The sequence below is a fragment of the Chlorocebus sabaeus genome, chromosome 26 (assembly GCF_047675955.1).
Source record: "Chlorocebus sabaeus isolate Y175 chromosome 26, mChlSab1.0.hap1, whole genome shotgun sequence".
In the NCBI taxonomy this organism is placed as follows: Eukaryota; Metazoa; Chordata; class Mammalia; order Primates; family Cercopithecidae; genus Chlorocebus; species Chlorocebus sabaeus.
In genome coordinates this window covers 18,915,991-18,941,031 of record NC_132929.1, presented here as the reverse complement: position 1 = coordinate 18,941,031, position 25,041 = coordinate 18,915,991, and the positions used below count along the sequence as shown (strand labels likewise).

Here is a 25,041-nt window from a genome sequence, read left to right as displayed (position 1 = left end):
CAAGATCATGCCACTGCACTCCAGCCTGGGCGACAGAGCGAGACTCCATCTCAAAAAAAAAAAAGAGAAAGTTACTGAATTTATTTGGCAAAGTGTAGGTACGAATGTCATCTCAACTTTAGTCTGGTCCTATAATTATTTGTTGAATGAATGAATAAGCGCATGAATTATGAAAAGTTGATCATTTCTGAGGTCTTAACATGATTTATTTAAATTATTTTTAGAGTAATATTAATTCTATGGCTCAGTTTATTTAACATCCATCTGGAGCAAAATGGGTTCTTCAGGTAATATGAGTATATAAAAGGAATATCAACCTCGTCCTTGCCCTTGGGTGCAGTATAATCTAGAGTAAGAAATAGCATGGCATTAGTCATTTAATTTTTTCATTTTTAATGTACTTTTTAAAAACACATGGTTTAATATAGAGTTAGAATAGGTGGTTAACTTTCTCTTTCGTATGTGTAGCTTATGTGATCACAAATCATTAATGAAAGAGCAAATGAAGTGAAAAAAACAAAAGGGTGTGAACAGCTAATAATAGCTAACATTTACGAAGTATTTACATATGTCAAACATGGTATACTTTATATGATATATCTCGTAAGCCCTATAGCCATAAGTCAACTCTTTGAGATTGATACTGATATTATTATCTCTATTTCATAAACCTGTGTTTATACCTGGAGAACTAAGAGTATCAATATCTTGGCACACTGGTAACTCATTCTGAGTACATAAGAATTCTGGTTAGTGGCCAGGTGCGGTGGCTCACACCTGTAATCAGCACTTTGGGAGGCCAAGGCATGCGGATCATGAGGTCAGGAGATCAAGGCCATCCTGGCTAACATGGTGAAACCGCATCTCTACTAAAAATACAAACAATTAGCCCGGCGTGGTGGCGGGCACCTATAGTCCCAGCTACTTGGGAGGCTGAGGCAGAAGAATGGAGTGAACCCAGGAGGCGGAGCTTGTGGTGAGCCGAGATCATGCCGCTGCACTCCAGCCTGGGCGACAGAGTGAGACTCTGTCTCAAAAAGAAAAAAAAAAAAGAGTTCTGGTTAGAATGGCACTCTTGAAAGTTTAATGTTCACATGAATAGATCGTATTAAAAATGCAGATTCTAGGGGTCAGGTGCTGTGGCCCATGCCTGTACTTGTAGCACTTTGGGAGGCTGAGGTAGGAGGATCGCTTGAGGCCAGGAGTTTGAGACCAGCCTGGCCAAATAGCAAGACTCTGTCTCTACAGAAAAACTGAGACAAAACAAAATGTAAATTCTTATTTGCTATGGGGTATGCAGTTCAGTTCTTCATTTCTAACAGGTTCCCAGGTGATTTCTAGTAGGTTTGCTATTGGGTATGCAGTTCTTCATTTCTAACAAGTTCCTAGGTGATTTTGATACTTCCAGTGCAAGGACCACATTTTGGTCAGCCTATGTTTTCTCCAACATTTCTCTTGTATATAAATAAGTCTCTGTTTGCTCAGAGGCTAAAAAGATCAGTTATTTACTGATATGACCAGCATATAAATGTGAACTGTGTTTTCTTCTGAGTTTTGGATGACCTCATAAGTTACATATAGTCAAGTGGAGGTGATAAATGTATATTAATCATTACTGGTCTCAGATTGACTGTGTTTCCAGATTCTTTATAATTTGATACAACTCTACAGTATTTTAAAAAGTGCGTTCTACTCTTTGGCTGATAGATTCCTGAAATTAGGTTTATTGTAAGGAAGTGAAGAACATGAGTATGAGTGAGTTTTAAGAGGAATGGTTGAAAGCTATATTTATGGGCCGGGCGCGGTGGCTTACGCCTGTAATCCCAGCACTTTGGGAGGCCGAGACGGGCGGATCACAAGGTCAGGAGATCGAGACCATCCTGGCTAACCCGGTGAAACCCCGTCTCTACTAAAAAATACAAAAAACTAGCCGGGCGAGGTGGCGGGCGCCTGTAGTCCCAGCTACTCGGGAGGCTGAGGCAGGAGAATGGCGTAAACCCGGGAGGCGGAGCTTGTAGTGAGCCGAGTGCGTGCCACTGCACTCCAGCCTGGACGACAGAGCAAAGACTCCGTCTCAAAAAAAAAAAAAAAAAAAAAAAAAAAAAAAAAAAAAAAAAGAAAGCTATATTTATTTACAGTTAAGAAGATTGAGAAAAAGAGAGATAGGTAAGGCAGTCCTTAAAGAACACAAGAAAGATGAAGATTTAGCAGGCAAAAGAAAAGGAAGAGAATAAGCATTCCCATACACCAACAGCAGGCAAGCAGAGAGCCAAATCATGAATGAACTCCCATTCACAATTGCTACAGAGAATAAAATACCTACGAATACAGCTATCAAGAGAAGTGAAGGACCTCTTCAAGGGGAACTACAAACCACTGCTCAACAGGACACGAACAAATGGGAAAAAACATTCCATCTTTGTAGATGGGAAGAATCACCATTGTGAAAATGACCATACTGCCCAAAGTAATTTATAAGTTCAATGTTATTCCCATTAAACTACCATTAATGTTCTTCACAGAATTAGAAAAAACTACTTAAAAATTCAAATGGAACCAAAAAAGAGCCTAAATAGCCAATACAATCCTAAGCAAAAATGAAAAATCTGAAGACATCATGCTACCCTACTTTATACTACTAGTCTATAGTAACCAAAACAACATGGTACTGCTACAAAAACAGACACATAGACCAATGGAACAGAATAGAGAACTCAGAAATAAGACCACACACCTAGAACCATCTGATTATTGACAAACATGACAAAAACAAGCAATGGGGAAAGGATTCCCTATTCAATAAATGGTGCTAGGATAACTGGCTAGCCATATGCAGAAAATTGAAACTGGACCCCTTCCCTATACCTTATACAAAAATTAACTCAAGATAGATTAAAGACTTAAATGTAAAACCCCAAGCTATAAGCCCTAGAAAAAAATCTAGGCAGTACCATTCGGGACATAGGCATGGGCAAAGATTTCATGACAAAAACACCAAAAGCAATTGCAACAAAAGCAAAAATTGACAAATGGGTCTAATTAAACCAAACAGCTTCTGCACAGCAAAAGAAACTATCATCAGAGTGAACAACCTACAGAATAAGGGAACATTTTTGCAATCTGTCCATCTGATGAAGGTTTAGTACCCAGTCTACAAGGAACTTAAACAAATTTGCGAGAAAAAACCCAACAGCCTCACCAAAAAGTAGGCAAAAGACATGAACAGACACTTCTCAAAAGAAGACATACATGCAGGCAGCAAACATGAATAAAAGCTCAACATCATAGATCATTAGAGAAATGCAGCCATAAAAAAGAACAAGATCATGTCTTTTGCAGGGCTGTGGATGGAGCTGGAAGCCGTTATCCTCAGCAAACTAACTCAGGAAAAGTAAACCAAACATGCATGCTCTCACTTATAGTGGAGCTTAATGATGAGAACACATGGCCACTTGATGGGGAGCAACACACACTGGGGCCTGTCAGGGAGATCGAGGCAGGAGAGAGTATCAGGAAGAATTGCTAATGGATCCTGGACTTAATACCTGGGTGATGGGTTGATCTCTGCAGCAGACAACCATGGCACACGTTTACCTACGTAACAAACCTGCACAGCCTGCACATGGACCCTGGAAATTAAAAGTTGAAGAAAAAAAGGTAAGGAAGAGAATAGGAAACAGAACCAATCAGAGGAAGAAAGAGAAAAGTGGGCAAAGAAAGAAAAGGCAAAAACAATACAGATAGGAAAAGAAGACAGAAAATAATAGAACAAAGTAAAATGGGGTATTTAGCAAACATTTTTTAGTCCTACAGAATGATACCGGGTTTAGTCAGATGTCAATACCTGTATCACTATTGCTACGCTGTAGTTATAGGTCATAGAAGGAACTTTAAAGGTTAATCAGGCTTATGATTTTCCACTACAGTACTAGTTGTACAAAGTAAAATCTACTTGGGATGTTAGATTTTCACAACAATTATTAAATATATATTTATACCCTGTCTCATTCAGAAAACACTTGCTGGCTGTAATCACAAAGAACTTAAAAGACAATCTTTAAAAATCCTTCTTAGGAGAAAAATAGAGCCTTTTGTTTTTCTCCTGGTAGGACCCTGTTTGATGGTAAAGTTGTAAGATAGGGCTGGGTGTGGTGGCTCACGCCTGTAATTCCAGTACTTGGGGAGGCTTAGGCGGGCTGATCACCTGAGGTCAGGAGACTAGTCTTGCCAACATGGTGAAACACCATCTCTACTAAAAATACAGAATTAGCCGGGCGTAGTGGCACATGCCTGTAATCCCAGCTACTCAGGAGGCTGAGGCAGGAGAATTGCTTGAACCTGGGAGGGGGAGGTTGCAGTGAACTGAGATTGCACCACGGCACTCCAGCCTGGGCAACAGAGCGAGATTCTGTCTCAAAAAAAAGATAAGATGTAAGATGGGAAATAGTGAAAAACCAGTGAAATTGGCCATCCTTATATTGAGAGCACAATATCGCTGGTCCTCTAACTTGTGCTTTTAGCACTTAGAAAGTTTGTTTCTCTGACTGCTTTGCTTGTTGGACAACTCTCATTCTTAGAAAACTTTTTTTCCTGTTTTCAGCCAAAATCTGTTTCCATGTGTTTTCCGATTAATTTCTTATAGAACAAACCAGAAAAGCTCTTTTGCTTTCAGATGACAACCCATCGAATAGTTTTAAAAAACTGTTATGTTTGTTTTCTTCTGTTTTCTTCAGCGTCCTATGATAATAACCTCATGCTGATCAAACTCTATTTCCTTCTCTCAACCTCCTCCCCCGGGTAAATTAATAGTTTATCAAAGATTTTCTTAAAATGTATAAAACAGTTAGTCTGTTTTACAAACCCTTAAAGATACACACTTTTAGTGAACTCTAAGTGAGTTCACTAAACATTTATTAAAGCTCTTTGAGGAAATACCAAGATGAATTAGATAGAATCTGCCTTCAAAGAATTATTCTCTACTGTTCTTATGAAAGAAACAGTCATTCAAAGGCCAGGCACGGTGGCCCCACACCTGTAATCCCAGCACTTTGGGAGGCTGAGCGGGCGGATCTCCTGAGGTCGGGAGTTCTCGACCAGCCTGACCAACATGGAGAAACCCTGTCTCTACTAGAAATACAAAATTAGCCAGGTGTGGTGGTGCATGCCTGTAATTCCAGCGACTCGGGAGACTGAGGCAGGAGAATCACTTGAACCCAGGAGGTGGAGGTTGCAGTGAGCCGAGATCATTCCATTGCACTCCAGCCTGGGCAACAATGAACGAAATTCCATCTCAAAAAATAATAATAAAAGAAAGAAACAGGCATTGAAGAAAAAATTTAAAGATGTAATGGTGCTCTTTTTGAGTTCTTATTTTTTAAAAAATAATTTTTATTCTAAGAGACAGGGTCTCACTATGTTGCCCACACTTGTCTTGAACTCCTGGGCTCAGGTGATTTGCCCGCCTTGGCCTTCCAAAATGCTGGGATTACAGGTGTGAGCCACTGCACCCGGCTCCTGGGTCACATGTTTGCCGTCTTATGTACAAGGTTAATATTGCAGCTTATAAGAGAAAATCTTGGTAGATAATAAGATCTATTATTGTGGTAGGATTACTGTGAGCTGTCATCATCTTAGGACTCTGAAAAGATATATACCAGTAGGATAAACTGGTGTCCCAGGAGAATTGACTTGCGAAAGCGTGGGGCTGTGGCTTTGTCGGTTTTCATATGGAATGGAAACTGTGTCTCCCAGTGTTTGCCCTATCTCCTAGCATTTCTTCCTGTTACTGCTCTCCTCTGCAGTCAAAGTGGAGAAGGCCTGTAGCTACAGCTAATCTCTCTACTGATAGGTTGTCTTGTTTTGGGGTCCCAAGGCTCCATAAGGTGATGGTGATTGCAAGAAAAGCTTTTTAATAAATGATTATTCAAAAAGTAAAATAGGACATGAGATAATGTTGTACATCCAATTAAGGTGAAAAATGTACTCTTTGGCTAGAAGAAACTGTGTTGCAGTTAGTCTGTTTTATAAACCCTTAAAGATACACACTTGTAGTTCTGTGCTTTCAGCTATAGTGTGAGGATAAAGGTAACCTATTAGAAATCACTTGGAAATAATTTTTTTTTTCGGAGTAGACATGCCAACCCAAGCCTAGGAAATCAGAATTGGGAGTGTGGGGAAGAGAATCGGAAAGAAATGCCTGTCTCTTTTGAAAACACTGCCTCCCTTCAGTTGATCTACTCCCACCCGTGTATTTTTTTATCATTAAGAAAGGTTATTTTTGTTGGATTCCTGCAGTCCCAGCTACTTAGGAGGCTGAGCCTGGGAGTTCAAGGCTGTAGTGAGCTTTGATCACACCACTGCCTTCCAGCCTGAACAACAGAGTGAGACCCCATCTCCAGTCAATTAATAACATTTTGAATGGTGGTAAAATCTACATAACATAAAATTTATCATTTTAATCTTTTTCTAGATGTACCGTATACTAGTATTAACTATCTTGTCATGCAACAGATCTCTAGAACTTTTCTGTCTTGCAAAACTGAAACTTTATATCCATTGAACAATTCCCCCTTTTCCCCTCCCTCTATCCCCTGGCAACCACCAATTCTACTTTCTAAGAGCTTGACTATTTTAGATATCTCATACAAGTGAGATCATGCAGTATTTGTCTGTTTATGACTGGTTTATTTCACTTAACATATATGTCCTCAAAGTTTATCCATATTTTATCAACTATATGACATGTATATGTATATGGTATATATATATATGGTGTGTGTGTATATATATATGTATATATGTGTATACACATATATGTACAGTATTGTACTGTATACAGTATATATACACACACACACACCATATTTTGTCTGTTCATCTTGTCAGTGGACACTTGGGTTTCTTCCACCTTCTGCTATTGTGAATAATGCTCTTATGAACATGGATCCACAAAAGTCCATTCAAGTCTTTGCTTTCGGTTCTTTTGGATACGTGCCCACAAGTGGAATTGCTGGATCATATGGGAATTCTATTTCTAATTCCTTGAGGAACCACCATATTGTTTTCTGTAGCAGCTGCCCCATTTTGTGTATTCTCCAGCAATGCACAAGGGCTTCTCCACATCCTTGTCAATACTTTTTTCCCTAGGTTAATGGGGTACAGGTGGTATTTGGTTATATGAGCAAGTTCTTTAGTGGTGATTTGTGAGATTTTTGATGCACCCATCACCCCAGCAGTATACACTGCATCCTATTTGTAGTCTTTTGTCCCTCTTCCCCCACCCACCCTTCCCTCAAAGTACCCAAAGTCCATTGTATCATTCTTATGCCTTTGCGTCCTCATAGCTTAGCTCCCACATATCAGTGAGAACATATAATGTCTGGTTTTCCATTCCTGATTTACTTCACTTAGAATAATAGTCTCCAGTCTCACCCAGGTTGCTGCAAATGCCATTAATTCATTCCTTTTTTATGGCTGAGTAGTATTCCATCGTGTGTGTGTGTGTGTGTGTGTGTGTGTGTGTATACGTGTGTGTATACACACACGTGTGTTTGTGTGTGTATGTATGTGTATGTGTATATATGTGTGTATATATAGATATGTCACAGTTTATCCACTCTTTGATGGGCATTTGAGTTGGTGCCATGATTTTGCAATTGCGAATTGTAACTGCTAAAAATGTGTGTGCAAGTATCTTTTTCATATAATGATTTCTTTTCCTCTGGACAGATAGTGGGACTGAGTATTTGGGGTGTCTCCCAGGTCCTGTAGGAGCAGTCCCCTGCTTCAGAAGGTCTGTGGGTCCTCTGTGGATTCCTGGTTTGTTCTTGCAGTCGTTCTGAAGCTAAAATTCATGATGTGAGCCTCTGTGCGCTCCTCCGTCCATCTGAGTCGGAGCTCCAATCTAGTCCTGCCTCCCATCCACCATGTCAGCAAACTCCCTTGTTATTTTTTGATAGCAGCCAAAAAATGTGGATATGAGGTGGTTTTCCTCCCCCCGTTTATTGAGATCCACTGCTTAATTGGTTAATTGCCAGCATCACATACATATAAGCTGATTGAGCTCAAGTTTATATAACTATTCTTGTCTTATCTGTTCTTTCAACGATCTCTTATGGCCTGGCTTTTTGTGCATTTTTTTCTTCTTTAATGGCAACCTTACTGGTGTAATTAGTGGTCCAAATATATTTGGATAGTTCTTATGCTTATGTACTAAGGAGCTAAAGAGGGAATATTACAGGATGGTTAGAAGTGCAGACTCTGGAGATGAAATGCTTGTCATGGATCTCTGAATCTGTCACTTGCTAACTTTCTGATTTGGGGACAAATTAACTTCTGTCTTATTTTTCTTTTTATCATCTGTAAATGGGGTATACCTTCTTCATAGGGTCATTGTAAAGGTTAAATGAGGAAGACAGTGCTTCCTGACTTTTTTCACATGACACATGTAGAAAATGATAAATTTTTACAGGTGAGTAAAAGAATACGCTACAAGGAAATCCTACATAGACCTTGCGTGAGCGCCTCCAGGACTGGTGGAATCAGTAGTCCAGCTATACTTCCAGCTCGTTAATGGGCCACAAGTATATTATAGGATACGTGTTGAAGAACTGTGAATTCATTCTTGAAAAATATTTTAAACACACAGCAGAAGTTTAGAAAGCCTGAGTCATTGTTTCATACAAGTAGAGAGGACACTTCAGTAACTAAAGAACTACCATTCTTGCCAGGCAAGAAACTCAGCATCTTAAATTATAGAATGTCTCTCCTAGATATATTAAAGTTTTCATGCTTCATAAAGGTGTTAAACATTTGCATCTGTCTTTCAGGTATTGTTTCAATATCTTACAACGTTTAGTTGACACGTGATTAGTAATTAAGAGCTCATTAAGTCTTTGGGCTACATATTGCTTATTGATTGTGGTTATCATTTCATTACCTAATTCTCACTTTTGTCTGTAATTAGGGTCGTCGGGCTGTTAAAGCAGGTGCTTATGCTGCTTGCCAGGAAGCAAAGGAAGATATAAAGGTAACTTTCTGAATTAGGGGGAAAAAGAGAAATTAAAGACAAATGTACATTACAAGAGCCCAAGTAGAATAATTTGAGTGATGATGTTGTTGAAGTGGTTTGGGGCACCTACATGCAGAGATTTGGAACTGGCAGGGTTATGTGATTTCTTTTTTTAAAGTATAAATGCCTTAACTAAAAGCAAATTTTAAATGCTATTTTTTTGGTTTGTTCCCTTCATCTGTAGAGTCATTCAGAAAATGTCTCTCAACATCCACTTCATGTAGAAGTATTACATTCAGAGATTATGGCTCATCAGAAATTTGCTTTGCGTCTTGGTTCCTGGATGAACAAAATTATGAGCTATTCAAGTAAGCATACCTCCTGTTTTTCTTGTTTCTGATAAAATACTGTGTTTTTTATAGTCACAAATTTTAAAATGTCATCGAGTATGAAATACAGTTTTTCTTTTTTTTTTTTGGTTTATACACTTTGATTAATTTTCAGGGTTGCATTTCAAATGCATAATATCTTAAGATATTATTTCAAGGGCATAGTATCAAATAATACCTTTTTGTTGACAGCTGAGTCTTTGATGTTGACAGAATTATTCTTTACATCAAATGTGGGAGGATTAATGTTAGTCTTTTCACATGTTATAGGAAGTGTATTTTTAGGATAAATATTATAAGAATAAAAATTATGGCTGAGTGCAGTGGCTTGTGTCAGTAATCCCAGCACTGTGCGAGGCTGAGGCAGGAGGATCACCTGAGCCCAGGAGTTCAAGACCAACCTGGGCAACAGAGTGAGATTCATCTCTATTTAAAAAGAAAAAGAATACAAGTTGTGTACTTGTGTGACCTCTTTTGTTTGTAGGTGACTTTAGGCAGATCTTTTGCCAAGCATGCCTTAGAGAGGAACCTGACTCGGAGAATCCCTGTCTCATAAGCAGGTTAATGCTTTGGGATGCAAAGCTTTATAAAGGTAAGTAGACATTTGCTTATGCTTTTTGTCAGGAAGCAAAGGAAGATTATGATCTTAAAGTGGAGCTGTAATATCTTTTGTTTATTAAATTAGTTATTAAATCTTGATCTTGATTGATAAGATATTACATGTGAATATCAAGTTTAACCAGTCAGTATGTTTTCTTTGGTGTTAAAACGCAGGGATGTTATCTTTTAATTATAGAGTCTTTTCATTTAGTGAGAGCCAGTCAAAAAGAGTATATATATGTATCTCTCTCTATACATGTATCTATAAATTCAGGTAGTAATGCCATTGTTGAGTGGCAAAAAAAAAAAGCTATTTTCATTGTAAAAATCTAAATGAAGAACAAAGTGTAAAAGTCAAGAGAAAGGCTAAAAGCATGGAGAAGGAAAAGTTCAGAGTAAGAGTACTTTTGAGTGAAATAGAAAAAGAATGAAAAGGTTGAGAGAGAATCAATTGAAGTGTAAGATGAAGTGGTGGGAGGGGTACAGAAAAAAAGGGAAAAGGCAATATATGTGTGTATTTTAAATTCTAGTTATTAAATATTAATACAATACATACTGTTTATATTTGAGGTCTGTTTGCATGTGAAATAATTTTATAATATTCTGCCACTCTAATAGATGGAATGTTTTTGATTTTTGCCTTGGTGATTCCCCTCATTCCCCCACCCTCCCCAAAATAATCTATAGGTGCCCGTAAGATCCTTCATGAATTGATCTTCAGCAGTTTTTTTATGGAGATGGAATACAAAAAACTCTTTGCTATGGAATTTGTGAAGGTAATTATTTATAAATTAGATATCAATAAACACAAATAGGCAGTTTTTATAAATGAATTAATAGAAACAGATAATTATGAATCCAAAATTAAATGTTATGATTCATTTCTTTATCAAAAGTTCGTTCTTGGCCCTGAGGGTTGACTCACCCCTGTAATCCCAGCACTTTGGGAGGCGGAGGTGGGTGGATCATTTAAAGTCAGGAGCTCGAGACCAGCCTGGCCAACATGGTGAAACCCCATCTCTACTAAAAATACAGAAATTAGCTAGGCATGGTGGCGGGTGCCTATAGCCCCAGCTACTCAGGAGGCTGAGGCAGGAAAATCGCTTGAACCCGAGAGATGGAGGTTGCCGTGAGGCAAGATCGCACCACCGCACACTAGTCTGGGCAACAGAGTGAGACTCCTATCTCAAAAAAAACAGTTCGTTCTCATACATTACATAAATATTTTCACAAGTGTCATTTGCTTGTATAGAAACAGTGCTCTTAGAGAAGAGATAGGTGGAAAATGACCTACTGACCCAGAGCAAAGGGAGATTATCACATTCACATATGCATTCAGTCTTCCTAGTCATTTATTTGCCTGTTTGTAAAATTACAATAAGAATAGAAGTAACTAATTGATAAAGGATAGCAGGAAAGAAGAACAGATGTGTATGCTAAAGTGGGGTGCAGAAATTAGGTGGCCAAGGGTTCTACTTAATTGTTGGAAGCTAAAATGTGAGGCTAAAATTTACAGCTTTTTAAGGTTTTATTAATCTATCATATATCTCTTACCTTACTGTGTCTTTTTGTCTATCAACCAAATTAGATTGCAAGGTTATACATATCAGGGACTCCTTTGAATCTTTTATTTTGCCTTATATAAAGGTATCCAGTAATACTTGTTGATTTCCTCTGATTTTGAGTTGCAGTCAATTCTGTAAGACTTAAGATAGATATAGGACCCAAGATGGAATTGGAAGCGGAGAAAGAAAGAATGATTGTTGTAAGCAAATGACACTGTGGGATAAGATACCTGCATTCCCTGGATTTTATATGCAGACTTACAAGTAACTAAGATATTTGTTGTATGTCTTATCCTTCATCAGTGATGGCAACTTAAGATGTTCTCTTCTAAAACTCTTTAGATATAGAATATTGGACCATATGTGTGATCTGAAATGAAATTTTGTTTTCTTATACAAAAGCTAATCTCCCTACTTAGAGATTAGCATGGTTTTTTTGTACACCATGGTTACCCCTTAAACTTTGTAGGAATTTTGGAGGGTAAAGTATCCAACTTAAAATAGGTTAAGTATCCAACTTTGTGCCTTGCACATAATAGATGCCTGTTATGTGACTGAGTGTATTACCATTTTTGTTCTCCCAGTTTATCAGAGTTGTTTTGCAGCTGTTATGTACCAGTATGGGAAAGAAGTTATTTGCAGCCAGCATCCATTCTGTTTAAGGCTGGATTCACTCTGATTGGTTGGTTTTTCTGGGTCATATCAGTTGTTAAATACTTTGAATATATTCCCTGCCCAATACCATTAGAGTAGAAGCTACTAAAGGTTGCCCCAGATTCTGTTTGGAGAAATGATAAACTATACCATTGCAGTCCTCTGTTTTTTTGTTTTTTTGTTTTTTAACCTGTATGTATGTTTTGTTTCCACTTCTATCTCTGCTAAATTGAGTAGGTGAATTTTTACTTGATTTGTTGTTTGTTATTCTCCTTCTAAGATAATTTTGTTGATCATAATATCTTGCCTTAATAAATAGGAATTATCTTACTTGACATTTTATGGATAGAAACTTGCAGCAGTTATTAAAATTGGGATTTTTTAAAGGTCTTTAGTGGTGATTTATAATTGATTCTCTACTTATATATTTCAGTATTATAAACAACTACAAAAAGAATATATCAGTGATGATCATGACAGAAGTATCTCTATAACTGCACTTTCAGTTCAGATGTTTACTGTTCCTACTCTGGTATGTATTGATTATATTCCTTTTCAATCTTTCTAAGTAAAACTTGTTTTGCTTTGTAAGAATTCTACTTATTGTTGAATCAAATTAGAGCAATGTTAGAATCAGTAAGTTGGGCTATGTGAATACTTTAGTGCTACCCAAGGACTAGTTAACTAGGCACTGCCTTGGTTCAGATGTCCTCATCAATGCAGCTGACACCTAGAACTGGTTTCTTACTTTCTAGAGTAACTTACGAACCCTGCCTTTTCAAACCAAAAATATTTTATTTTTAAGTTATTGTTTGTAGGCAGATAGAGTAAGATAAAACTAAGAAGCGGGAGAGTGTGCCTGTCAAGCATTTGGGAGAGATGGTGCTACATAGGCCTGGGAGTAGAGTGGAAGATTCTGCTTCCTTTGTATGCTACTACTTTTCTTTGTTTTTTGTTTTTTGGTTTTTGAGACAGAGTCTTGCTGGGTTGCCCTGGCTGGAGTGCAGTGGGACGACCTCGGCTCACTGCAGCCTCTGCTTCCCGGGTTCAAGCGATTCTCATGCCTTAGCCACCCAAGTAGCTGGGATTATGGGCATGCACCACCATGCCTGTCTAATTTTTGTATTTTTAATAGAGACGGGGTTTCACCATGTTGGCCAGGCTGGTCTCAAACTCCTGACCTCAGGTGATCCGCCAGCCTTAGCCTCCCAAAGTGCTGGGATTACAGGTGTGAGCCACCGCGCCCAGCCCTACTTCTTTTCTTGTTTGAAATTAGATAGTTAACCAAACTTGGTTAATTGTTTCTAGTTTACTTTTTCAAAAGGATGGGGAGGAGAATTTAGATTGGGGTAAGGAGGAGATTTCAAAATAGATCGTAGTGTGCTAGAAGTCATGAAATACATCTTTGTTGTACTTTGCTCATCATGTGATTTTTTTTTTTTTTTTTTTTTGAGACAGAGTCTCGCTCTGTCACTCAGGCTAGAGTGTATTAGCACAATCTCGGCTCACCGCAACCTCTGCCTCCTGGTTCAAGCGATTCTCCTGCCTCAGCCTCCTGAATAGCTGAGATTACAGGCATTGCCACCACACCCAGCTAATTTTTGTATTTTTTGTGGAGAAAGGATTTTGCCATGTTGACCAGGGTGGTCTCGAACTCCTGACCTCAGGTGATCCGCCTGCCTCAGCCTCCCAAAATCCTGGGATTACAGGCATGAGCCACCACACCTGGCTTCATTGTGTGATTACTGATGATAAACGTTTATCTAGATAACCTGTCTAATGGGCTTGGGGTATCCAAATAGGTGTTGTCTGGTTACCGAGGAGTAGGGAATTTTTTTCTTTTAGAAAATAACTTCTTAGTAGTTGCTATTCAGTGAAACTAAGGACTGTGTTTAACATTCAATAACAAATATTTATTTAAAATAACTTATGGACTAACCAAATGAATGAATAAATTAAGTCCATACCACAGTGAGTTAATGCTAAAGAAAATATTCTTGAAATATTCTGCAGGCTCGACATCTTATTGAAGAGCAGAATGTTATCTCTGTCATTACTGAAACTCTGCTAGAAGTTTTACCTGAGTACTTGGACAGGAACAATAAATTCAACTTCCAGGGTTATAGCCAGGACAAACTGGGAAGAGTATATGCAGTAATATGTGACCTAAAGTAAGTTGTTCAAGTCAAAAGGTGAGGGCATCTGTTAAACTCAGTGTGCTTATTTGCTCTGTCTTATAAGTAATCCTGTGATCATTTTGGTTATCTAGAATTCTCTTTATAATGATGGCAAGTACAAAGAACTGTTACCGCCTTGCATTAATAAATGTCTTCAGTGAAGTCTTCTTATTGAGTTGTAAAACCTGGTTAATAAAGACACTATTGAGGAGAGGCCTGTTACAAGAACTTAGGGTCTTCTGGGGTCACCAAATGCATTCGCGTTGTAATTACCATACTTTTCACTCACTTCCACTCACACACTTTGGTTCTGTCCTTCCTATATAGTCTCTTTGTGCATAGTTTCAGATAATCTATTGATGTCCGATGTAAATTTCTTTCTTTTCTTTTTTTTTTTTTTGAGACAGGGTCTCGCTGTGTTGCCCAAGCTGGAGTGCAGTGATGCAAACATGGCTCACTGAAGCCTCGACCTCCTGGGCTCAAGTGATCCTCCTGCCTCAGCCTCCCATGTAGCTGGGACCACAGGCATGTGCCGCACACCTGGCTAATTTTTTATTGTTTTGTAGAGACAGAGTCTCACCTTTTGTTGCCCAGGCTGATTTCGAACTCCTGGGCTCAAGCAATCCTTCTGCTTTGGCCTCCCATAATGTTGGGATTACAGGCATGAGCTACTGTGCCTGGCTATTAACTTTTTTTTAACTCCCTTTTTGCTGTACTGTTGATCCTCCATATCTGTGGATTCCACATCTGTGGGTTCAACCAACTGCAGATTGAAAATACTCCACTTTTTAAAAATTGCTGGAAGGCTGAGGCAGAAGAATCACTTGAACCTTGGAGGTGGAGGTTGTTGTGAGCCAAGATTGTGCCACTGCACTCCAGCCTGGCAATGGAGTGAGACTCTATCTCAAAAAAAAAAAAAAAAAAATTGCATCAATATCAGACCAGCCTGGACAACATAGCGAGACCTTGTTTCTACAAAAATAAAAATAAAAAATAGCCAGGTATGGCAGTGTAAGCCCGTATTCCTGGCTACTCCAGATGCAGAGGCGAGAAGATCACTTGAGCCCAGGGGTTTGAGGTTGCAGTTAACTGTGATCATGCCACTGCGCTCCAGCCTGGGCAACAGAGTGGGATCCTATCTCTAAAAAAATAAAATAAAGTTTAGTAAATTGTTATGTTTTATCTTCAGTATAAGTGGAGATGGTAGGTAAATTCAGTAGTGAATCAATATGTAGCCATTGCAATTGAAATTTGTTTCTCAGCCAAATTATGCAAAAATTACATGTTGTACAAAACAAAAACTCCTAATGGCAGTACTTAAAGTTATTGTTAAGTCAGTGAATATAGAAAAACAAAATCTCTCTATCGTGGCTGTCATGACTGTGAAGTATTCTTATAACTGAGTTATTTTTATATCCAGTTAAGTGGTGCATAATCACTTGTTTTATCATATTTTATGGGTCTCTGACTATAGCTAGTCTTTACGGTGAATAGTTTAGAGCCAGCACATCCCTAAATACCTACCCTTATAGTAGAACTTTAAGGTGTCTGGTTTGGAAGGCAACTTCAAATCTTCTGATGCTTACAATTCCTCCCCTATATCCCAACCTAAATATAGATATCTCTAGTGACCAGGGGAAGGGAAAATTAACACCTGTTCTGCAGGTACTGTGTAATTCGCTTTCATAAGAATCCTGTGAAATTTATTGGTAACTGCTATGTGCCAAGGAGCTTTGCTTATTTTACCTGATTATATTCTTGCACCATTCTTAGAAGGTACTTGATATAATCTTACCTTGTAGATTGTAAATATTTGCCTAAGTTCACAAAGCTAGTAAGTGGCAGAACTGAGATTTGATTATAAACACCATTTATCTGTAAAACTCATGTTCCTTCTACTATGTCATGTAGCCTCACAGGATACATAAACAGCAACACAAAACCTGCTCTGAAACCTGGCCTAACACACCAATCACAAAAACTGTTTATTTATTTAGCAAATAATTCATATTCACTGTTTTCTCAGTCTCTCATTTTAGAAATTCTGTAGTCACATCTTACTCTTTCCTTGCATGTTTATTTACTAATTTCCCCTGAAACCTTGTTTTTAAATTAGTTAGAAATAACCACACTTAATGTATTTTCTTCCCAGGATAAATTTGTAGGTCAGAATTGTCAGAATTTGTAGGTCTTCATAGTTTAGCTTTGTGTTTATCTGACTGTACCTCAGCATGAAATAAGTTTGTTGGTACTAGTAGGTACTCTGTTCAACCTGCCTTAGGAAATTTTCATTCTCTCAAAGCAGCACATTCCAACTTTGGATAGCTTCTTCCAACTATTAGAAAGTTTCCTATTGTATATTGAACTCTTGTCTTTTTTTGTAGTTTTTATTTTCTGGTTCTCGTTCTCTCTTTGTCCATTCAGAACAACTTCCATTCTCATTTAACTTGAAGAAGTGTTTAAAGGCAGCAGTCATGTCTGCCAGGTCTTTTCTGCATTGAGTTGCATTTATTTCTTAACTGGTCCCGTTTCATGTTGGTTAAAATTCCTTCTAAATCATTGTCCTTCTGTACTGAACCTGTTTCTGGTGCATGTATACCGTTTATGTGCGAAGAAATGAACACAGTTCTCCAACTGAGATCTGCCTGGTAAAACATAGAAGGGAGGGATTACTACCTCTCTTATTCTAAAAAATGTATGTCTATTACTTTAGTTTTGTCAGTTGCTCTTTGGGAGGTATCTCATGGGGTACTTTGTTTCTCAGTTGCTAATTTATTGTGGAAATGCAACTTAGAAAAGAGATGCGGTTGAACCTTGGTTCTATTGAGGAGAAAAATATTGTTCTTTTATTACTCCAACCTGTTCCTTTGTTCCATTTCCGGAAAGTATAGCACATTCTCAAACCAAATCACTCCCTTAATGTTTCACCCTGTCCACACTTTCTCCCTCTTTTCCCATTGCTTTTGCCACCTATTTTTATCTACAAACTTCTTTTCCTTCCCTTCCTTACCCTTTTGTTTGTTCCAGTTCCTCATATCTTCTTGATAAGTCATTTGTAGAAGTCACTCATGAGCTATGTGAGATGGCTAGAAACCAAAAATGTAAATTCTCTTCTAGATCAGTGCTTCTCAGATTTTAATGTGAATGCAAATCATCTGGGAGCTGCTTTTTTTTTTTTTTAATTTAACTTTTATTTTGAATTCAGGGGTACATGTGCAGGCTTGCTACATAGGTAAACTTGTGTCATGGCGGGTTGTTGTTAAGATTATTTTGTCACCCAAGTATTAAGCCTAGTACCCATTAGTTATTTTTCCAGATCCTTTCCCTCCTCCCAACCTCAGTCCTCTGATAGACCCCAGTGTGTGTTTTTCCCCTCTATGCGTCCATGTGTTCTCATCATTTAGTTCCCACTTGTAAGTGAGAACATGTGGTATTTGGTTTTCTGTTTCTGCATTGTTTTGCTAAGGATAATGGCCTCCAGCTCCACCCACGTTCCCAGAAAAGATGTGATCTCATTCTTTTTCTGGCTGCATAGTATTCCATGGTGTATATGTACCACATTTTCTTTATCCAGTCTATCACTGATGGGCATTTAGGTTGATTCTATGTCTTTGCTATTGTGAATGCTGCAATGAAGGTATGTGTGCATGTATCTTTATAATAGAACAATTTATATTCCTTTGGGTGAATACCCAGTAATGGAATTGCTGGGTTGAATGATATTTCTGTTTTTAGATCTTCAAGGAATTGTCACACTGTATTCCATAATGCTTGAATTAATTTATGCTCCCACCAACAGTGTATAAGCATTCCTTTTTCCTTGCAGCCTCCCTGCATCTGTTACTTTTTACTTTTTAATAGTGGCCATTCTCACTGGTGTGAGATGGTATCTCATTGTGGTTTTGATTTGCATTTCTCCAATGATCAGTGATGTTGAGCTTTATTTAATGTGATTGTTGGCAGCATGTATGTCTTCTTTTGAAAAGTGTCTATTCTATTCCTATCCTTTGCTCCCCCCCCCCGTTTTTTTTCTTTTGAGACAGAGTCTCGCTCTGTCGCCCAGGCTGGAGTGCAGTGGCGCCATCTCCGCTCACTGCAAGCTCTGCCGCCTCCTGGGTTCACGCCATTCTCCTGCCTCAGCCTCCCTAGAAGCTGGGACTACAGGCGCCCGCCACCACGCCCAGCTAATTTTTTTGTATTTTTAGTAGAGATGGGGTTTCGCCATGTTCGACAGGATGGTCTCGATCTCTTGACCTCGTGATCCGCCCGCCTCGGCCTCCCAAAGTGCTGGGATTACAGGCGTGAGCCACTGCGCCCGGCCTCCCCCTTTTTTTTAATTTTAATTTTTATTTTTTGAGACAGAGTCTTGCTCTGTCACCCAGGCTGGAATGCAGTAGCTCTATCTCAGCTCCCTGCAACCTCAGCCTCCTGGGTTCAAGTGATTCTCCTGCCTCAGCCTCCCGAGTAGCTGGGCATACAGGCGCACACCACCATGCCTGGCTAATTTTTTGTATTTTAGTAGAGATATTTTAGTGGAGATGGGGTTTCACCATGTCGCCCAGGGTGGTCTTGAACTCCTGAGCTCAGGCAATCTGCCCACCTTGGCCTCCCAAAGTGCTGGGATTACAGGAGTGAGCCACCACGCCCAGCCTCACTTACTAATTTTTTTTTTTTTTTTTGTAAATTTGTTTATATTCCTTATAGATGCTGGCTATTAGGCCTTTGTCAGATGCATAGTTTGCAAAAATTTTCTCCCATTCTATTGGTTGTCTCTTCACTGTGTTGATAGTTTCCTTTGCTGTGCAGAAGCAAATCATCTGGGGAGCTTCCTTAAATTCAGATTCTAGGGCTGATTGTGTTGACTCATGTGCTTTGGAAGGCTGAGGCAGGAGGATTACTTGACGCCAGGAGGTTGCAACCAGCCTGGGCAACATAGTGAGACTTTTTGTCTGTACAAAAAATAAAATTAGCCAGGTTTGGTGGCACGTGCCTGTAGTCTTGCTACTAGGGAGGCTGAGGCAGGAGGTTTACTTGAGCCCGAGAGTTTGAAGTTGCGGTGAGCTATGGTCGCACCATTGCACTCCAACCTGGGCAACAGAGTAAAGTCAACTTTAAAAAAATACAGGGGCACGGGGAGGTCTGATTCAGCAGGTCTGATCAGAGCCCAAGATTTTGCGTCTCTAAAGAGTACTCAGGTGAGGCTGATACTGCTGGTTAGTGGACCACACTCTGAGTAGTAGTGCTCTAGAAAGCAATGAAACATGAATGCCATTTGTTCAGTGTGACAGATTTTAAACTTTAATATTTTTTATCTTTTACTTTAAAGGAAAGATTTAGATGGTAATTCGTGTATTTGAATTAAATCTTTGCTAAGTTTCTTTGATGATTGTATTTTTAATGTACATTTACATATTAATGGGTATCTAAAGAGTGAGAAAAATTAAACCACAATCCTATCTTTACAGTTCAAAAAAATATATTTTCTTTGTTGCTTTGTCTTTATGTACCTCCATTACTTCTTTTTCTTTTTTTTTTTTATTTTGAGATGGAGTGTCGCTATGTCTCCCAGGCTGGAGTGCAGTGGCATGATCTCGGCTCACTGCAGGCTCGCCTCCTGGGTTCACATCATTCTCCTGCCTCAGCCTCCCGAGTAGCTGGGACTACAGGCGTCCCCCACCACACCTGGCTAATGTTTTGTATTTTTAGTAGAGACAGGGTTTCACTGTGTTAGCCAGGATGGTCTCAATTTCCTGACCTCATGATCCACCTGCCTCGGCCTCCCAAAGTGCTGGGATTACAGGCATGAGCCATACATTACTTCTTTTATACATTATTTTAGTGTTTAACATTGAATTTCTGTCTACTATGTGTATCTGTTTTTCCCACTATACTATGAACTTCAGGACAGGTGTGTCCATGTTTATGTTCCCAATACCTGCAATATAACAGGAATTTATTCTCATTGGTGAAGTGCAAAATAGTGTTTAATACTTGTTAATAATTATTTCCTGACAACTCATTTCATGATAAACATTGTTCCTGTTGTATATGAAACCAGTCATTGTCTTTACAGCCAAAAGAAATATTGATCATACAAATTATAGGCTAAAATGAGTTTGCTTATCTCTTGAAACTAGTACATCCTGATGTGCAAGTCAAGATGACAGGTGCTTACATCCTTCTTCTGAGTTGTGGGTTATGAAAAACTGGAGGTAGAAAATCTGTTCCAAATTTCCTGAGGCTGAAAGAATTTCAGCTGGCCCTTTGGGTGATGGGTGTGCACAGTTCTAGGGAATCTGTACTGTGGTTGTCCAGAGTTAGCTGTGACAGGCTTGGTCAGTTCTAGGTTCACTTAATCAGACTAACCTCTGAGAATGTAGTGTATGAAGTCAGGTTTAGCTTGATATTTGCCTCTTCTGGAGCATTCATGTTTTACTGGTTGTATTTAAAATAAGGCAGAATAAATAATTTTAGCTCTACTCAGATCTTCTAATTATTGTGAGAAATTAGAATCCATAATTTTTATAAATCAACATTGTCTATAACCCTGAGAACCTTAAAATTATCTCAAAATAGAGAAGTGAAATCTTTCTTTCTTTCTTGAAACGATAGGTATATCCTGATCAGCAAACCCACAATATGGACAGAAAGATTAAGAATGCAGTTCCTTGAAGGTTTTCGATCTTTTTTGAAGATTCTTACCTGTATGCAGGTATGATCATTTTTCTGTACATCAGTAAGATAAATTTATTTTTAAAAATTTAACCCCAGTCTTTTGAAAGCAGATTTTGGTTTTAATACAAGAAAGAATTTAGCAAAGTAGAAACAAGATTTAAACATTGACTCATTCATCCTGTTTTGATAGATCCTTTTATATACCTTAGTTTACTGTTGCTACCTTTTTTTTTTTTTTGAAGACAGAGTCTCGCTCTGTCGCCAGGCTGGAGTACAGTGGCGCGATTGCGGCTCCCTGCAACCTCCGCCTCCCGAGTTCAAGTGATTCTCCTGCCTCAGCCTCCCGAGTAGCTGGGACTACAGGTGCCTGCCACCATGCCCGGCTAATTTTTGTATTTTTAGTAGAGATGAGGTTTCACCATGTTGGCCAGGATGGTCTCGATCTCTTGACCTCATGATCCATCTGCCTCTGCCTCCCAAAGTGCTGGGATTACAGGAGTGAGCCACTATGCCCGGCCTACTATTGCTACTTCTATTAATGTTTACTGAATACTTACCATGTGATAAATGTGTAGTAAGGACTTTTCATGCATGGTCTCTTTTGAGCCTTATAGCAATCTTATTAAGTAGTTACTATTAATATTCTCATTTTACATGGAAGGGTTACTTGCATGTGCAGCAAGCACAACACATATATTTTTGGCTCCCTCACCCTTATGGAAAGCATGCACAGTTGTTGGGTGATGAGGTTAAGGTGCCTGTTTTCATCTTGACATGTCCTAAACCTTCTGAATTCATCTACATTTAGTATCTTCACTTGTTAACTTCTAATACTGCTTTAGAATCTGACTTATACCCTTATCAATTGACAAGAACTGCATTTAGAAAAAAATCTCAAAGGATCCATTTAGTAACCAAGCTTAGAAATAATTTGCCCAGGGTCACACAGCTAGAGGTACCAGACAGAGCTGTGCTTTGCAGCTGATGTTCTAGCCCTGAGCATATATCTGTGAGCTGGGATTTGAATCCATGCATTCTGACCCAGTGTAACAACCATTTTAAAATGTTATGAATCCTGACAGTTTTATATTTTGCTAAGAGCAGAGCAAAGAGAGAGGGCTCAAATAGGTATATGTTGACCAACTTTTAATTGCAGGGAATGGAAGAAATCCGAAGACAGGTTGGGCAACACATTGAAGTGGATCCTGATTGGGAGGCTGCCATTGCTATACAGATGCAATTGAAGAATATTTTACTCATGTTCCAAGAGTGGTGTGCTTGTGATGTAAGTGAAATTTGTTAGTAGGATCAGTGCCTTTTTAAGTTCTTAGTAATTATTAATAGTATAGTTATATGTTACAGTTTCCTTGATGTAAAGTGTTTATTATTTGTAGTAGTTTTTTACATATTTGAATTTGTCTTTTTAAATTTAGGAGGAAACTGTATATACTTGAGTGGAAAATGTGCCTTATGGTAGTTTTGCTTATTTTGGGGAATAGCAGGGTTTAAATATGTGTATATATGTATTTATACACACGTTTATTCCCTGGAAAATGCATATATATGCATAATAATATAATTAGGACCATATTAGACTTTTAAATACTCCAAGAATGGAGAGGGGTAGATTATTCATTCAAGAGCTTTGTTATATGTGTTCGTTTCAAAATATAGAACTAATGTATTTCCTTAAGTAGCAATTTTAGACTATAACCGTCTTTAAATATATAATCCCACCCTAGATTCCCTTTAAGAATGATGACCTCATTTATTTATTTTCTGAGAAAATTGCCATTATCTAAGTTAAATTCCCTCATGATCTCCGGTTTCTCTGTATCTGTTACCATAACCTATTCAGTGACTAAATTTTTCTGTGTCTTCACTATTGGTCTTTTCCTTTTTGTCTCTTTCTAAGTCCAATGCCTTTACCTAGGCTGTTGGTTCTAACTTATTATTACTTTTTCCTGGAGTTAGCTTCCTGAATTATCCAGACTTGTGTTTCCTACTCTTTTAGTCAACTGTCTGTAAACACACAGGACTCCCTTATTTTTAAAAACAACGATAATATAAGCTCCTTTCTTGCGTTTGCACCCCTGTGAACTATAGTCTCTTCTGCTTCACCACCAGCAATTGGTCACAGGTTCAGAGTGGCAGCCATACTCAACAGATGTGGTAGACTTTAGTCTAGCACTGTAGCTTTTTAGTACAATCACCACAGGAAATACTGTCCAGCAAGCACAGCACGTATTTTTTGGCTTCGCTCACTTTTATGGAGGGCATGCACAATTGTTAGATGATGAAGCAAAGGTGTGTGTTTTCATCTTGACTTCTTCCAAACCTTCTGAAGTCATCTACATTTAGTATCTTCACTTGTAGCTCCTGACACTTCTTTACAGTCTGGGTTCTGCCCTTAGCAATTGACAAGAACTGCATTTAGAAAAAAATCTCAGGATCCATTTCATAACCAAATTCAGGGGTCTTTCCTTAGTTTCCATATTCCTTGAATTGTCTGCAGCATTGTATTTTCTTGAGTACTTTCATCTTCTTGAAACTTTCCCTCTGGTTTTCACAAACATGCATTATCCTAATACATTATCGATTATCTGTTTCGGTCAATGATTGCCTTTTTTCTGGTGCCTTCTGCCTGCTAAATGAGACATTCCCCAATATTCTCTTCCCTTTCTTACAGAAATATGTTTTCACAAATATGTCTTCCTAATCGTTTGTGATTCTTTTCTTTGCCATCTTAGGGCAATAGTTTGTCCCATTTACATGGTACTTAAAATTTTTTTACTTTGATGATATGAATGTATGTGTGTATATCTTACATTCTTTTCTCTTCTCCTGTATTTCTACCACTTAGTTAAAAGTTCATAGGGATGACTCTCCTAAGCTACAGTGTCACTTCTGTTTGTGGGCCAGACATTCTTGTTTAGATCTTACATGTGTGTACATGTGTGTGTGTGAGACAAGGTCTTACTCTGTCACCCAGGCTGGAGTACAGTGGCGCTATCATGGCTCACTGCAGCCTTGACCTCCTAGGCTCATGTGATCCTCCCACCTTAGCCTCCGAAGTAGCTGGGACTACAGGCACATGCCACCACACCTAGCTAATTTTTTTCTATTTTTTGCAGAGACAAGGTCTCTCTGTGTTGCCCAGGCTAGTCTCAAACTCCTGACTTCAAGTGATTCTGTTTCTTTGGCCTCCCACAGTGCTAGAATTATAGGCATGAGCCACCACACCTGGCCTCAAACTCAGAATATTTTAAATGGACCTGTCATCGTTTCCTTCTACTTCCAACTTGTATTTTCTCATTTTGATTATCCTTGTTTTATTAGTGACATTACTATTAAATTCATCCGTGTAGGAAATCTCAGAGCCACTATATTCTGTATGTTCAATGTCAACAGGTGTTTTGAAGGGAAAAGTGTTCTGGGTTCATGTAAGATTCAGAAATGTTAGGTTAAACAAAAGGAGGGTTTTTTTTTTGGTTTGTTTTTTTGTTTTTAAAGCTACTGAATTTCTTTCTTTTTCCTTCCTTCCTTCCTTCCTTCCTTTCTTCCTTCCTTCCTTCCTTCCTTCCCTCCTTCCTTCTTTTCTTTTCTTTTCTTTTCTCTTTTCTTTTCTTCTTTTCTTTTCTTTCTTTCGTTCTTCATTCTTTCATTCTTTCATTCTTTTTTTGATGGAGTCTCGCTCTGTCACCCAAGCTGGAGTGTGATGGCACGAACTTGGCTCACTGCAACCTCCGCCTTCTGGGTTCAAGCGATTCTCCTGCTTCAGCCTTCCGAGTAGCTGGGACTACAGGTGTGCGCCACCACGCCGGCTAATTTTTTTTGTATTTTTTAGTAGAGATGGGGTTTCACCTTATTGGCCAGGCTGATCTCAAACTCTTGACCTCGTGATCCGCGGGCCTCAGCCTCCCAAAGTGCTAGGATTACAGGCGTGAACCACCACGCCCAGCCACTAATGA

At 38.7% G+C, this 25,041-nt stretch overlaps 1 protein-coding gene across 2 annotated transcripts in view; it reads left to right on the top strand.

Annotated features, from left to right (window-relative positions):
* Nucleotides 1-25,041, top strand: part of UBR1 (ubiquitin protein ligase E3 component n-recognin 1) — a 156,341-nt gene that overhangs the window by 38,062 nt on the left and 93,238 nt on the right. For both annotated transcript variants that reach the window (XM_038009892.2, XM_008016874.3), the window contains 8 exons: nucleotides 8,966-9,028; nucleotides 9,255-9,378; nucleotides 9,884-9,991; nucleotides 10,687-10,775; nucleotides 12,652-12,750; nucleotides 14,232-14,389; nucleotides 21,008-21,107; nucleotides 22,227-22,355. In XM_038009892.2, coding sequence (XP_037865820.2) covers nucleotides 8,966-9,028; nucleotides 9,255-9,378; nucleotides 9,884-9,991; nucleotides 10,687-10,775; nucleotides 12,652-12,750; nucleotides 14,232-14,389; nucleotides 21,008-21,107; nucleotides 22,227-22,355 — 870 coding nt within the window. The remainder of the gene's footprint in view (nucleotides 1-8,965; nucleotides 9,029-9,254; nucleotides 9,379-9,883; nucleotides 9,992-10,686; nucleotides 10,776-12,651; nucleotides 12,751-14,231; nucleotides 14,390-21,007; nucleotides 21,108-22,226; nucleotides 22,356-25,041) is intronic.